The sequence below is a fragment of the Medicago sativa genome, chromosome 5 (assembly GCF_051527215.1).
Source record: "Medicago sativa cultivar Bolivia chromosome 5, Bolivia_mono, whole genome shotgun sequence".
Classification (NCBI taxonomy): domain Eukaryota; kingdom Viridiplantae; phylum Streptophyta; class Magnoliopsida; order Fabales; family Fabaceae; genus Medicago; species Medicago sativa.
Genome location: NC_140753.1, coordinates 54,258,714 through 54,274,552, shown reverse-complemented (window position 1 = coordinate 54,274,552; position 15,839 = coordinate 54,258,714). Strand labels below are relative to the sequence as shown.

General features: G+C 34.0%; 2 protein-coding genes across 2 annotated transcripts; one reads left to right on the top strand and one right to left on the bottom strand.

The window, feature by feature from the left end:
* Positions 1 to 369: 369 nt before the first annotated feature.
* Positions 370 to 12,244, top strand: RNEE/G (RNAse E/G-like protein). The gene is made up of 14 exons (XM_085715818.1): positions 370 to 538; positions 1,512 to 1,618; positions 2,425 to 2,606; positions 3,051 to 3,303; positions 3,381 to 4,429; positions 4,543 to 4,860; positions 4,994 to 5,035; positions 6,044 to 6,168; positions 6,358 to 6,505; positions 9,031 to 9,103; positions 9,572 to 9,684; positions 10,122 to 10,241; positions 10,531 to 10,686; positions 11,502 to 12,244. Exons 1-14 carry the CDS (start codon positions 441 to 443, stop codon positions 11,643 to 11,645), a joined length of 2,928 nt encoding a protein of 975 aa, XP_085571944.1. The 5' UTR covers positions 370 to 440; the 3' UTR covers positions 11,646 to 12,244.
* Positions 12,245 to 13,448: 1,204 nt separating this feature from the next.
* On the bottom strand, positions 13,449 to 15,676 carry LOC146923074 (calcium ion-binding protein). Its single transcript, XM_085715819.1, has 2 exons — positions 15,574 to 15,676; positions 13,449 to 15,392 (listed from the first exon to the last, which is right to left on the bottom strand). Exon 2 carries the CDS (start codon positions 15,353 to 15,355, stop codon positions 13,655 to 13,657), a length of 1,701 nt encoding a protein of 566 aa, XP_085571945.1. The 5' UTR covers positions 15,356 to 15,392; positions 15,574 to 15,676; the 3' UTR covers positions 13,449 to 13,654.
* Positions 15,677 to 15,839: the final 163 nt, after the last annotated feature.

The following is a 15,839-nucleotide window of genomic DNA, read 5'->3' as shown; positions in this document are numbered from 1 at the left end:
CTCTTTAGAATACCAATTCAATATTTTTTTTTTCATTAATTGAATTTTTTACCCCACTTAACTACTTTTTTTGGCTGTGTCCGAGGTTCGAACCATGAATCTTGCATATATTTTACATTGTTCTTACCCATTGAACTAAGTTCACGTGACTCCCCACTTACATTAGTTAAGTGGGAAGTCCCGTGAGCTTAGTTCAGTCGGTAAGGACAATGATTTTAGTTTTACCACTAAAATCAATTCAACTAATCATTTACTTAACACGATTAAAATGGATAAAATATTAGTAAGCTGGAAACCGTTATCTTGTGGTTGCCTCCGTGTGTTACCACCTCCTATCTATATTTTATCCAAACCTCTTCATTTCATTTCACACTCTTTGCGCTGACACAAACTCATGAACTCGTGTCTCCTCGTCACTGTCAAATTCCATTCTTGTGTTCATGTTAATGGAGTTTATTGCTGAAGTTGGTTTTTTACACCGCCCTCATCACCTTTTCACACCCTTCTCTAATCCTCCTTACACACCTTCACCAAAGAGGTTTGTTTTGTTTCTCTCATTCTCAAATTCTTATTGCCATTTTTCATCTGGGTTATTGTGCCATGAAAAAATGTATACTTAATTCATTGCATGTGCCTTTTGTACTTTTTATTATTTGTGGCTGTGATGTTTTTAATTTTTTAATTTAGAGGGAAAAATTGTTCCTTTTCACCATGTTGGTTTAGTTTAGGTTATGCTTTTTTGTTTTGATAAAAAGGGTTTTTCGAATTTCGTTCTTATTGTTGTTTGGTAGAGAGGGTGAAATTATGCTGTACTATGTTTCATGATATAGTGGTAGTAAGGGTTTGTAGTGTGGATTGTAAATGATTGTTATTTCCCTCATTTTTGTTGTATGATGAAGATTTGAAGGGATTTTGTTACAATTTTCAAGATTTTTGAGTTCAACCCTAGCGCGCCGCGTTCACTTAGTCGTCGAATGTTTTTATTAACGTTGGCATTAAAGTATGCAAAAATCTGTAATAGATAGATTTGAAGAGAGGTTTCGTGGTTTAGTTGATAGAAATTGAGTCTTATAGCCAAATGATTAGCTTAACTAGTTATTTCATTTTATGAACAAAATCTAATCTAACCTAGCTGAAGCTTTTGGATTCTAAACACCTTCAGTTATTGTTTGTTCAATGTGAAATTCTTGAATTGATATATGAAACAAGGCAAGATTCTTGCTCACAGTCACCACTGAGAACACAATTGTACCATAATGCTTATAATTGTTCACTAATTGTAGCAAATAGTAGTTAGTTGTTGTACTGATTGGTCGTTATTTTGACCCATTTGCTAGACGTGTAGCTTACATTAGTCACAAAATATGTATTGATGGGATGATTGAAGATAGGAAATTGATTTTTATTATGATTTTATATTTGAAATATGATATGCACATTCTTTTTAGTGTTAATTGTTTCTCTCATTTTGGTTGTCTTGATTGCATTGATGTATTAAAATATTGGGACAGGCATATATTCCATCATGCACCACTACACGGAGAATATAGATTCATGTGTTGTCTGAAGAACCATAAATCAGTTAGAAGATTAGCTTCATTCACAACAACGCAGAAAGGTAATTCAGACCTCTTTTTGTAAGATCTTGTTGGTTTGTTTATTTGTTTATGACTTCATTTTTTTGTTACACGGCTATCTCTTTTCTATAGCCTAAATATTTCATGCTTTAACTTGTTTTGCTGGATCCTTATCAAACAACTGAATTGTTCAAGAATTAACATCCAAATATGCAACTTCCAGTTGTATTTCAGTAGAATCTGATTCGAGTTTGGTTTATCACATGAATAAAGGACCGAAACTCAGCAACTCAAGAGTTGTATTATGTTCTTTGTGTAAAAGTTTTTTGTTCGTGTATGGATAAAATTACATTTGTATATCTTGTCCTCTGTAGTTAAAGAAAATTAAAGTATTAACCTGATGGATTAATAATTTAATAAGATTCCATTGATATGTTCATAACAAGCAATGCAGCATGCCACTTACATCTTTCAACTTTTTTCAATGATTCGAACTGACATTATGAATTGTAAACACTTTCTTCATTTTTTAACTAAATGAAGCAGGAAGTCGACTTATTTTAGTTAAATTCTATTGCACAGCTAAATGCTGCAACAACTTTCTTCATGGTGTTAGCTCCATTAATCGTTAATTTTTTTTTTTAATTCTCTTCATTATTCTATATGAGGCAAGGTTACTTTTTAATTATGCAATTTCATTCACTATCAAATAAGTCATCTTTTAGTAGTATGAGTTCTGTACAGATGCAAGTTTTCCTTTTGGCGTTAGTGTTCCGCATCATGCTTTCTTAATGTAATTTCCTCTAGTTTAGAATGAATGATGAATCTGGCCTGCCTTACTTATCAGGAAATTCAACCACCAGTGTTGATGATCTGTGCAAGATTGTTTGGACTGTAGAAGCTGATTTAGAAGATGGTCATCTCCTGTACATAACTGGGGACCCTGCTGTGTTAGGCTGCTGGAAACCCAACATGGCTGTACTAATGTCTCCTACGGAGCACACTAATATTTGGAAAGCTGAATCTCAGGTAATATCACGGGGCTGTCTGTATATTTATCTTGTTGTACAGAAAGAAAAGTTTAAATGAGAAGATGTTTCAACATTGAGGCTAATGTTGGTATTCATCTTGCTGCTGAGCTGAGTTTTGAATGGGTTTTTGTACACCATGTGAAACATATAAAGCAAACCTACAATACATTGTTAATGATATAAAGAAATCTCCCATGTTATAGAAGAGTCGTGTGTCTAAAGCTTTTTTTTTTTATCTCCAGAAGGAAATCCGCAACACTGTAGTATGTATTCTATGGTAAATGATAGGAGGCTTGTTGCTACAAAATTATGCATCCACCAAATCATAGTGCTCCTTTCATTAAAGTTTAGATTATTATATGAAGCTTCAATTTTAATACTGTATGGACGTCAAAGTTCATTTTTTTCAATACAAGTGACTCGGTTGTTATTTACCTTGCAGATTGCTTTTGGCTTGAACTTTAAATATAACTATTTCATTAAGGAAAAATCAAGGTCCTCAAGTGACATTATTTGGAAGCCTGGACCAGCATTTTCTCTTTCAGTACCTCTGACAGTTCTAGAAGATAATGAAATTGTGGTGAGGGATTTATGGATTAGGTCCAATTTCCATATTTCTTCAGCTCATGCATGGAACCCCTGCACTGAGGAAACGTATCTTCTAAAGCAGCCCTCTATTTTTTTTCCAGTCAAAGGTATTATTTCATATTTTTACACCACTCCAGAAATCTGTTTTCCTATGTTTCTGAACACTCAAACAGTGGTTTGACAGATGAACGAAGGAATATGAGTCTCCTTGAAAATGATTTCCTGAAGACCGAGACACTCATTTTGGAAGATCAATTATTTTTTGACAATGAGGACATGGCGATTTTGAGTAATAAGGATTCACATCCTATTAACGTTCTTTCTGAGAATTACCAGCCTGTTGAGGAACCCTGGTTACTCCATTCACTGCATTCGGTTATCTCTGAGGATAAAACAGAATCAAATGAATCTAAAACTAATGACATTGTGAAAGAACAGGTGAAGTTGGTAGATTCAGAAGAGTTGTTACCTGAAGAGAGCAGTAATACAATTTTAAAAGACCCTGTTTCCACCATTATACTTATAAACTCATCCATATGTACCATGCAAAGAATTGCAGTACTGGAGGATGAAAAACTGGTTGAATTATTATTGGAACCAGTGAAGACTAATGTGCAAAGCGATAGTGTATATGTGGGGGAAATCACAAAGCTTGTTCCTTCTATGGGAGGAGCTCTTGTTGATATTGGGAATTCTAGACCCTCTCTTATGGACATTAAGCCATACAAGGAACCATTTATATTCCCCCCATTTCGTCGAAGGACAAAGAAACAAGAAATTGATCTTAAGGGAAAAAATGATCACATGTCTCGTGCTACTGACATTCCTGGTGGAATACGTGACATACATTCTGAGGATGATTGTTTGAAATCTGTACACAATGACTATGATGAACATGAAGCAGATGATGATTTTTGTCTTTCAGAAGTTCTTAAGGAAAATGTGAATGGTAGTGTGGTTGATGATGAAGTAGAAGCTGACTTTGAGGATGATGTTGAGGGAGCTGATGTTCATATAGAAGGAAAAATGAATAATGGTTCTCTTTCTTTAGGCATGAATGGGTCTATCAATTCACATATTCTGCCAACAAAAGATACAAAGAGAGAAATGGGAGAAAATAAATGGATCCAAGTTCGTAACGGAACCAAAATAGTTGTCCAAGTTGTTAAAGAGGGTCTTGGTACGAAGGGTCCCACTCTGACTGCTTTTCCTAAACTAAGAAGTAGATTCTGGGTATGTTCTATATATGCCTGCAACTTGCGTAAAGTTGGATTGTGTATGTTCCTGTTCTTTCTCATAAATCATCTATATGGTGTTTCCTCTAAATTAAACTTGCTGACCTGTAGGTTTTGACTACACGTTGTGATAAAATTGGAGTCTCCAAAAAGATTTCTGGTGCCGAGCGCACAAGGTTGAAAGTTATAGCAAAGACATTGCAGCCAGAGGGTTTTGGTCTCACCGTAAGAACTGTTGCTGCTGGTCATTCTTTTGAGGAACTGCAGAAAGACTTGGAAGGTTTGCTTTCGACTTGGAAAAACATAATGGAAAATGCAAAGTCTTCTGCTCTTGCTGCTGATGAAAGGGTGGAAGGAGCTGTTCCTGCTATTTTGCACAGGGCAATGGGTCAAACTCTCTCAGTGGTCCAAGATTATTTCAATGAAAATGTTTGTTCTGTTATTAATTTTAGTTCACTCCAATGAACTCTAGGATGTTTAACTTAGCAATATCTAATTAAATTCTAGAAGACACCTATGGGGTATAATATCTTCTGATTACAGTTTATATGATATACTTCAGGTTAAGAAAATGGTGGTCGACTCCCCAAGGACATTTCATGAGGTATGTGTTGTAGAAGTCTAAGTTGAAATATTAAAACTGGAGAATTTTTGTTTCCATATGCGAACAACATTGCCTTTTGTTCCCCTCACAGAGAGGTTAGCAAAAACAGTAAGGTATTTAATTCACTTTGACAAGTGGTATGTGAACCCGACTGTAGGATAGCCTGTCACACATCGGTTTACCACTTTCTGTTAGAAAATGCCACCCAAACCCTGGAGAATCTTATCTTACACAAATACAAGATTTCAACTTTAGTCCTATATTAGCATGCTGATTCAGTTTTGTTGTAGCAATGTTTTTTCTTTAGAATTTGTGGTTGGGCCTAACACAACCCCACAAAACTGACTTGAGGACTGCACCCACTTATAAACACTTGTTCTGGCCATATCATTTCCAATTTGGGAATCTTAACACACACCCTCACGCCCAGAACTGGACATCTGGATTGTGACCCGAGTGGCCCGATAGCGGAAACCTAATAGCATGTGGCCCATGGATCTTGGATAGGCTCTGATACCATCTTAGAATTTATGGTTTGGGCCAAACACAGCCCCACAAAACCGGCTTGTGAGGTGAGGACTGCCCCACTTATAAACACATGCTCAGACCCTATACTTAAGTTTTAAAAATCGGACCGGAGATTGAACCGGTGAGACCTACTGATCATGATTCAATTAGTTAAATCACAGTTGATCCGGATGACAAATAAATGATTAAAAAGGTAAAAAAAAAAAAAAAAAACTAAAAAAACAAAAACCCAGATGAACACTGTGGTTCAACCAGACTGTAGTATAAGCAGGACCAACCAAAAAACTGGCTGGCTCCCGGTTAAACCGGCCAGTTCGGTCTGTTTTTTAAAACATTGATATGTATGAAAAATACTATATGAACTGTAATAATTTTTTTTTTTACAACTACAAATATTAGATCAGCGACAAATTTAAAATTCAGTGTACAAACTGACATCACTTCTGTTCAATAATTTCAATATTTTTATTTAATTTTCAGGTGACCAATTACCTTCAGGACATTGCCCCTGATCTTTGTGATCGAGTTGAACTATATAATAAAAAGGTTCCCCTTTTCGATGAATACAACATTGAAGGAGAGCTTGACAATATCCTCAGCAAAAGGTAGATTTTGTTGCTTCTTTTGTTCTTAATCTTCCATCTCATGCTTATATTGTGTATTATCCATGTCTTTATAGTAGTCTGTTTGCTGACATTCTTATACTGATATCTTGCTTTATAGGAAACTTGATAGTAAAATTTGTTACATGCAAGTTTTTATTTATTTTTATCTTTATGTGGATCACTTTTTAGGGTTCCACTTGCTAATGGAGGTTCTCTAATCATCGAGCAAACTGAGGCGTTAGTTTCTATTGATGTAAATGGAGGACATGGGATGCTTGATCATGATACTTCCAAGGAGAAAGCTATTCTAGATGTCAATCTTGCAGCTGCAAAACAGGTTGGTTGATGTTGCAGTCTTTATTATAATATATTTGTTCATCACGTAGGCTTTAATAAATAAACTTGGCATATTTTTTACTTATGCAGATAATAACTATTATATTTATTTTCATGAAAAACTGTTTATTCTTCATTATAATTTAAGAAATGCAATATTAAATTTGGAGTTAAAATTTAGTTTAGCAGCATAAATTTTATACACTATCTAGTTTAAAGAAACTCCGTGTCAAAATAAGATATCTTACTTTCAACAATGCTCTTGAGTAATATGTAGTGTCAGTGTTCTGTTGAAGTTAAGTATGTTTCATACTGACACCGAATATAACTTAAATCCTATTTGTATTACTCTGTTGGTTTAGAGTGATTAATGATTTCATTTTGGATTAAGTAGTTATAGTGTGAATGTGTTAATGCAGTTGGTCATTTAGGTTCCAGTAGCAGTTTATTGAAATTATTCAACAATATCTCATGAAAGGTTCTTTACTACATGCAATCAAATTTGTCTCATTTTTTGCTTGTAAAGAATTTTTTACTTATGCAGATAATAACTATTATATTTATTTTCATGAAAAACTGTTTATTCTTCATTATAATTTAAGAAACGCAATATTAAATTTGGAGTTAAAATTTAGTTTAGCAGCATAAATTTTATACACTATCTAGTTTAAAGAAACTCCGTGTCAAAATAAGATATCTTACTTTCAACAACGCTCTTGAGTAATATGTAGTGTCAGTGTTCTGTTGAAGTTAAGTATGTTTCATACTGACACCGAATATAACTTAAATCCTATTTGTATTACTCTGTTGGTTTAGAGTGATTAATGATTTCATTTTGGATTAAGTAGTTATAGTGTGAATGTGTTAATGCAGTTGGTCATTTAGGTTCCAGTAGCAGTTTATTGAAATTATTCAACAATATCTCATGAAAGGTTCTTTACTACATGCAATCAAATTTGTCTCATTTTTTGCTTGTAAAGAATTTTTTACTTATGCAGATAATAACTATTATATTTATTTTCATGAAAAACTGTTTATTCTTCATTATAATTTAAGAAATGCAATATTAAATTTGGAGTTAAAATTTAGTTTAGCAGCATAAATTTTATACACTATCTAGTTTAAAGAAACTCCGTGTCAAAATAAGATATCTTACTTTCAACAATGCTCTTGAGTAATATGTAGTGTCAGTGTTCTGTTGAAGTTAAGTATGTTTCATACTGACACCGAATATAACTTAAATCCTATTTGTATTACTCTGTTGGTTTAGAGTGATTAATGATTTCATTTTGGATTAAGTAGTTATAGTGTGAATGTGTTAATGCAGTTGGTCATTTAGGTTCCAGTAGCAGTTTATTGAAATTATTCAACAATATCTCATGAAAGGTTCTTTACTACATGCAATCAAATTTGTCTCATTTTTTGCTTGTAAAGAAATAGTGAGAATTTTTAGGAGGGAATGTGTAGAAATTTGTGGCCTAACTCATCCTTACAAAACTGGCTTGTAAGGTGAGAAGTGCCTCCTCTTTATAAACTCTTATCAAGAGTCCTATCTAACCAATGTGGGACTAAATCCACCCCCTCAAAGCCAACACGAGGCAACTCAAATGTCGCAATTAAGCGACTAGGGGAGGATCACAATAAAGGCAGATTTCCAACAGAATGTGAATTTCATCAATGTGCTGATCTATAAGGATCAATAAGCAAAAGATAGTTAAACAGGGTTCCTACTAGCAGATTAGAATAATACTAAAGTTAAAGGGGCTTTGAAAGTGGGACCCATCCCATTAGGAAAGGGGCTTTGCAAGTGTACGTGTGTAGGAATTGGAAATTGTTAAGTGGTCTTGGGTCTCACTCACAAAAGGTAGCTCATGAGACACTCTCTGTTAATGCCAAGTGATTCATGAGTTTTCACCTAACATCTTAGGTTTTAGGAGAGTTGATCATTGGCATGCTATTATAAGCCTTTGACCAAGTGATCAAGATTCAAGTCTGAATATCTCCATTCTTCTTAGACGAGGTTGAGTTTTGGTGTTCATAAAAATAGACCTGTCCCCTGTGTATTATCCATGCTTCAAGCTTAGAGGGTTCTTGCATGTGGGAGTACTGCTATGATAGAATATTTTTTATGATAGAATATTTTTTTGTAGGATCTTACAATTCATATTATGATCTCACAATTATGATCTTGAGACTCCTTACCAGTCCTAGGTAGGATCTCGATTTGAACTACCTTATCCCACATTGACAAATATATGGTCAAAGTAGTCCATACTTTGTATAATGATTATGCAATTCTCATTTGTTGAGCTAGCTTCTGGGTTGAGTTAGGTCTAGGCCAAATTCTGAGATTATTTGTATTTTGACAATCTTGTATTATAAGAAGTTATATTTCATTGTTGACGATCAATTCTATTTCTGTTTTATAAATAAAATTATACAACATTCATGGTTTGTTTTGTCCTGAAACGATAATTCATCAGAATCATGTAGTTCAAGCTCGTTGATGAGACTAATGTGTTACAGATTGCAAGGGAGTTGCGACTACGAGATATTGGTGGCATCATTGTGGTAGATTTCATTGATATGACAGACGAAGGTAATAGAGATCTACCGCTTGTTTGTGTAAATGGTTTATATGGTTGTGAACTATCTTGCCTGTTTGAAACATCTTAAGTGTCGAATAAAAACTGGGAAGGGCTTCTACAAAGGCTGAAGTACAAATATAAATAAAAACAAAACCTTTTAAGCCTCTTCCTTTTCTGTGTTTATGTATTTCCACCTAGTTTAGATTTCTTGACATGATATGATGATTTTACCCAAAGAAAACTATCCTTAATGACAAGGTAGGGACTGAGAGATGTTACTGATTAAGTATTCTAGCATCAATATAAACGATCTTCTGAATGTTGTAAATATAAGTTGATGCAATGGTATATATCCTAGGGACAAAATAGTTCATCAGTTTTTATGCCAATCTGAAATGTTACATCCCTTGATGTCATCCGAATCAGACTTCAAAGTTATTAATATTGTTATTTATTGAATTTTTTTTGTTCTTAATCAGCAAATAAAAGATTGGTCTATGAAGAAGTCAAGAAAGCGATTGAGAGAGACAGATCTGTGGTGAAGGTCTCTGAATTGTCAAGACATGGACTCATGGAAATAACACGAAAGAGGGTATGTTTGTTGTTTGCTGTGGATATATTAGCTATGTGTTAGTTCATGAAACGGTATGTTGCATTAACATAACCACTATGCTTACATTTAGCTTTGTTGAAATGGAAAAAACGGACACAAATGTGGAAATAGGTTGTTGTTTATATGAATCGTAGTGAGTTTTCTTCTCTTCTTTTCCTATATAAACTTCCAATTGTTTTATTCAAGCATATCTTCTAAAATGGTGTTCTAATTTTACTTCATTTTATGTTATTTTATGCCATCGTCCTCTATGCTTTTCTTACCTCAAACACACAAAAATATCTATAGATTGAAAAGAATAATGCTTGAACTACTGTTATTTAAGTTGCATTCTGGTTGATTGTTGCCATATCACTCAATCATTTTTAGTAGGACTTGTCACAATAAATTACAAATGTTTTACCAATATTTGACAGGTTCGACCAAGTGTGACATTCATGGTTAGTGAACCATGTGACTGTTGCCATGCCACAGGCAGGGTTGAAGCTTTAGAGACTTCCTTCTTCAAAATTGAACAGCAAATTTGTCGTATTCTTGTAAGTTGACACTTTCTATCTCAGAATTTTGTTTTGGCAATAAGATCATGGGGTGAAAAAATAAACTTTCATGAAAGTTTTATGTGTTCTGTAAGATGAAGTTTAGGCTCTCCTTATAAGTTTGCTATAGTGCATATTACCTACCACAATAAATTTTTCTTCCTTTGTTTCTCAATGTTGTTGATAGCTCATTTTCTTATATCATAACAGTGTTTATTCGCTTCATTTTCGTAATATTTGAGGCAATTTCGTGAGTTTGATTTCTTGTTTGTTTTTATTTATATTCCAGGCAACAATGAACCATAAGGGAGAACCTCAAAAGCCTAAGTCCTGGCCAAAATTTATTCTGAGGGTTGACCATCATATGTGTACGTACTTGACTTCAGGAAAAAAGACAAAACTTGGAATATTGAGCAGTTCTCTCAAAGTCTGGATTCTCTTAAAGGTATAACTGATCAACACATATTTCTCTTTGATGATTATGCTTATGCTGTTATTCTAATATATATTTAAAATCCAGTTACTTTAATTTTGTACCATATGCTTTTTTTACTTTTTTTTCCATTCCCATTTATCAAAATTGCTTCCATAAAATTGTGGTTGTGGCATTACTTCAGCCCCTTTCTCCATAGTGATGCTATAGTGTATTTCTGGTAGAATATATTCTGGAACGGTTAACTTTGGAATAATTTTACTTTTGAAAGAATGAGTTTTATAAACAAAAATGTTCATTTAGAAGTAATTTTAGGTATAATGAGTGAAGAGATATCGAAATTACTTTTGTTTAGAAGTAACAATTGAATCAATTTTCAACCCAAAATTAATGTTGGGCATAACAAACATCCAAAATTAATATTACCACAGAATTAAATTTGGGGTCCAATACTAATACTGATTGTGAACCCTTAGAATTACATTTACAAGTTAAATGCTACTGAATTAATTCTTTAACATTAAAATGATACAATGTTTTGAAAATCTGAGAACAAGCAGAAATCAATTGTAATATGCAAAGGAAAATGCTCGAAATACAATCTTTATCAAAACAGACACAACTTGTAGTGAGTAGTTGGAATTTTTTTTACTGGTGTTGGTTTTTGTCTTATAATATTCATTGTTATAAAGCCTATATAAAATTGATATTTGCTTGATAAAACATACTATGAAATTGATTGATATATCATTTAATTTTTTCTCTAAGGCTCGTAATCTTCAAGTCCTGCATTTCTGAGCAATAATTAGCTGTTTCCAATTCTTCAGGTTTCCAGAGGGTTCACCAGAGGAACTTTTGAGATCAAACCATATACTGATGACAAAGTCGGTAGAAACCAGCATCAAGTTGCCATTTCAAAGGGCAGACCAAAATCTAATCTTGTTCGAGTGATAAAATCAAAAGCTAGGTGAAATAGAGGATTTCGTTTTTCTTACCAGAATTTTGTATATGCCATACATGGCTTAGAAGAGAGAAATAGCAGAGTCCAGGGTGGAAGTTGGAAGAGCAAAAATAATCTGGTTTCACTTTTGAGAGTCAGAGTTAGAAATCGGCTGTTATAGGCGGATTAATACCGATACCACCCAAACCTCATAAAAGGAGCATTTTGTTGTAAAGAACTAAACTTTCTACAAAGTCATTAGCAATCACAGCTCCAAAATTAATAATACCAAAAAACAATGGCAATGAAAGGATGAAAAAGTGAAAGTGGTGTACTCTAGCAGTCATTAGGTATTGGCCAGAGTAAGCATTTTTTACATCAAGAATCTACAGCAATGATCATGGAAGGATTGTTTTCCTGTCTGAAGGAAAAATGATACTTTTTAGAGTAAGATTGCAATCATCATAAAGAACAATAGCATGAGGAGAACCAACCTTAGGCTGCCAATCCATTGGCTTTGACATTTTTATAATTTATGAATTTGTTAAAGTAGTGCTACTCTATGAATGTTAATTACATATTACTTGTGTTAATACTATTTATTTATAAACTCAAATATTTTATTGGTTACTTGTACTTTTTATTCCCATATAATTAGTGTTCTATTTGCATTATTTGGCTGGTATAAAAAAAAAGAGTAGTGTTATATTGACATCCAAATGGCAGCAACTTTCCTCACACCGTATGCCTCTCACATTGATCGATTGAGGCTGGCCCGCATCCCAAAAAAATAAAAATGATTATAAAAACCAGTTTGTACACTTTACCATATTAAAATACGGTGTGGGACAACCATTAGGTTGTTCATTTATCATTTCCCTAAAAAAAAAAAAAAACTAACGACACGTATAATATCCCACTTCAGATTATAACTGATATTAATTATTGATTGATGTCTAAATGTCTGTTTAATTTTACAGTGAAAATCATAAGGAGTGTGCATGCATGCATGCCTACCTGTTTCCAAACACCAAATATCTGTTTGATGATAAAAAAAAAAAAAAATAGTGACTTAGTTGGTTTTATACTAAATTTTAGAACAAATTTTCTTGTAAAAAAAAAACATCAAGACATAAATCAGTTCGTATATAATTTTAATACAATATAAATTAATTGGCAAAATTAAACCATAATAAATGGTTTAAGTGTTTTTACCAAAAAAAAATGGTTTAAATGTAATCTTAGTGACCTTTGTGATAAATAGAAATGACATTCACCACCCAAAAAAAAAAATGGAGATGATGAAAATTCAGATAGGATGAAAAAAAGATTATTTATGTACATTGAGTTCACCTAATCCTTGTGACTGATTAGTGCCCCTTTAGACTCATTTTTTTTTTCCAGGTATCATGAAAGCTTAACTACACTTATCATTTTCTACTTAATATTTAACTTAACCCTAATAGCTCAGTGTCACATTGAAAACTTCCCAAATGTTCTTGTTTACTAAGCATGTAAAGTTTTGAAAAACTTCCCAAATAACCTGACTTTAAAAAGCATATACCTTGTTGGAAAATATCTCTCTTATCTTTTTCTTCAGAAAACATCATTCTCAGCATGAGAAACACAATCAAGTGCCAAAAATAGTGTAGCCAACACCCCCAACATGCTACAATTGAAATGGCTATTATGGCAGCACATAATTTATAGTGAATTGGTGTGAAGAAGCAGAAGACTAAAACAACTTATGAAAACTGAAGTAAATAAAGCATCATTAAAAAAAAATTAATAATAAAGCAGTGTTGTTTCAGCCAATAATTAGATACATGAGATATAAGCATAACACAAATACTATCAATTAAGAACCTCAAAAATTCCAAGGTGAAACACTACTCTTACAATACAAAACTAAATGGTTTTACTCCTCACTGCCACAACTAAAGGTTACAAAAACTCAAATGCAACACATAAGAACTAAAAGTACAAGTGAGTATGTTTTCTCAATGTATGAAACATTGGAATTTCGAATCTTACAGAAATTTAGTTTTCAGCAACATTACATGTATTGATACCATCCTTGCAATCACTGGTCAAATCATTGAAAGTTTCAAGTTGCTTCTTACCTCTCAAAAACACTTCTGTATCAATGGATACTCTCATGTAACCATCAAATTCTACTGGAACGCCGTTATTGAGTTTTGTTGTCTCGGAGTACCATTCACTAGTCTCATCCCAAAGTTCCTTATACTCGTTGAGAAAATGAGTTGAATACTTATCCTTCAGAGGATCAAAGAAAGATGCATCAGGTTCATTTGTAGCAATGTAGAGGTTTCTTCCTTCGTCAACCTTGTCCCGTAAGGTTGAGAGAAGTGCATCGGGGGAGGTATGTGCATCAAGATTTGGCCAAAGCTCTTTGTTCCTCGCCTTTTCCCCTCTCACAACATGAACTGAGTCATAATCCCAGTTTAACCTTGAAGCTATTGCAGACACTATTTCCATCAATCGCCTCGATTTCCATATCAAATGCCATGGCCTTTGAACAACAGATTCTGTCTCTCCTTCGCAGACTCTATACCAATAGTTATCAGGCTCGACATCTCCAAACTTTCTCATGATTAAAGCATCTTTGACATCCATAAGTTTCATTGGTGTGACCCTGTAATCCTCGACCAGATGAAGATTCATCCCATCTTTTTGTTGCCACTTACTCCAATCTGCCCAAAACTGGTCCTTGTCCAACACAGACGCCGCCTCCTTCAAATGCTCAAAATCAAAGTAAAACCTAAAATCTTTGCCTTCCTCATCCTGCTTCGATGAAGTGTAAATTGAAGACAGACATATGCTCAAATCCATAACCAATGTTCGGTTTAGGTACTGAGCTTCTCCTAGAGCACACAAGAAACTCCACAAGAAATGATTCATGCTCTTACACCTATCTCCACCACCCACATAAACCAAGTATTTACCTTGACTAAATGAACTTTCCGACTCAACTACAGGGAGGCTGTCATTCACAAATTCTCCAACAACCGGCAACGCATTCACCTGATCCAGATTCGACGATGTCTTCTCTAGTCCAGCCTTCTGATTCTTCTTCCTCTTCCTCGCATTCATACCAGTATGATAATCCCCCATACTAACAACACTAAACGTACAATTCTCAAACTTTTCAATCACAAACCTCCTATAATCCTTATAAAACGCCGCAGCTTTCCCATCCTTCGGCCTATACCTCCACGCCATATCACAGGTACTATCATTCGAACCCGGAACAGGTTTCCCAAATTTATAAAAATGAACATCCTTAAACTTCTCAATAGTAGCTCTCATCATCAAATGAAAAACCTCAGGGTTCTTACAATCAATAGGACCTGAATTCCCCTCACACTGAGTCACCTCAGCCTCATTAGTCTCGCCGCTAACCGAGTTATCAACATCAGTCATATTAAGAATAGAGCCAAACACAGACTCATTAGTAGCCATAAAATCTTCACCAGTTTTCACAACACTGTTATCAGACTTAAAAGTAGCATTGGACTTAGAAGTGAACAATGTTGTAATCTTAGTTGAAGGATGAAACAAAGGATCTTCAGGTTCATAAGTAGCAGCCATAATAGTGAAAACCAAAACACCAATAACAAACACTGAAAAACAAACATTCCCAATCATGGCCATAGTATTCTGACCTAAATTCTCTGGTCTGAAACCTCCAGGTCTAGAAAATGCAGACCGACCCAACATTCTTAATCACTGTTAAATCAACCCCAAGATTTATAACCTGCATAAAAATGAAAAATGAATGATACCCTTTAAGCTAAAATGGATTGAAATAGTAATTAGAGGTATAAAGTTTCGATTTTTATGATTATTAAGATGTGGGCAAGTAATGAAATTTTGAAGATCTAAGAAATACCCTTTTGTCTAAGTTGCAAGATCTGAGTGTAGAAATGGAAACTAACCTGATAATCTTGGGATCTTTGCAAATGAGGAATCAAGTGAAAGGAAAATCACTGACACCAACGTTTGTGTGTGTGTGTGTGTCACAGTGACAGAAAGTTTATGCACTATGTGCTGTGTTTCATTTGTCAACTCAATAATAGAGGTTTTTGTTAATTAATTAATTAAGTAGTATTTGAGATTAAGAAATTATTGATTAAGGAAGATTAAGAAAGTGTGAGATTGAGATAGAAGAAGATTTGGGTGCAATACGCACCTTGGATGAGAT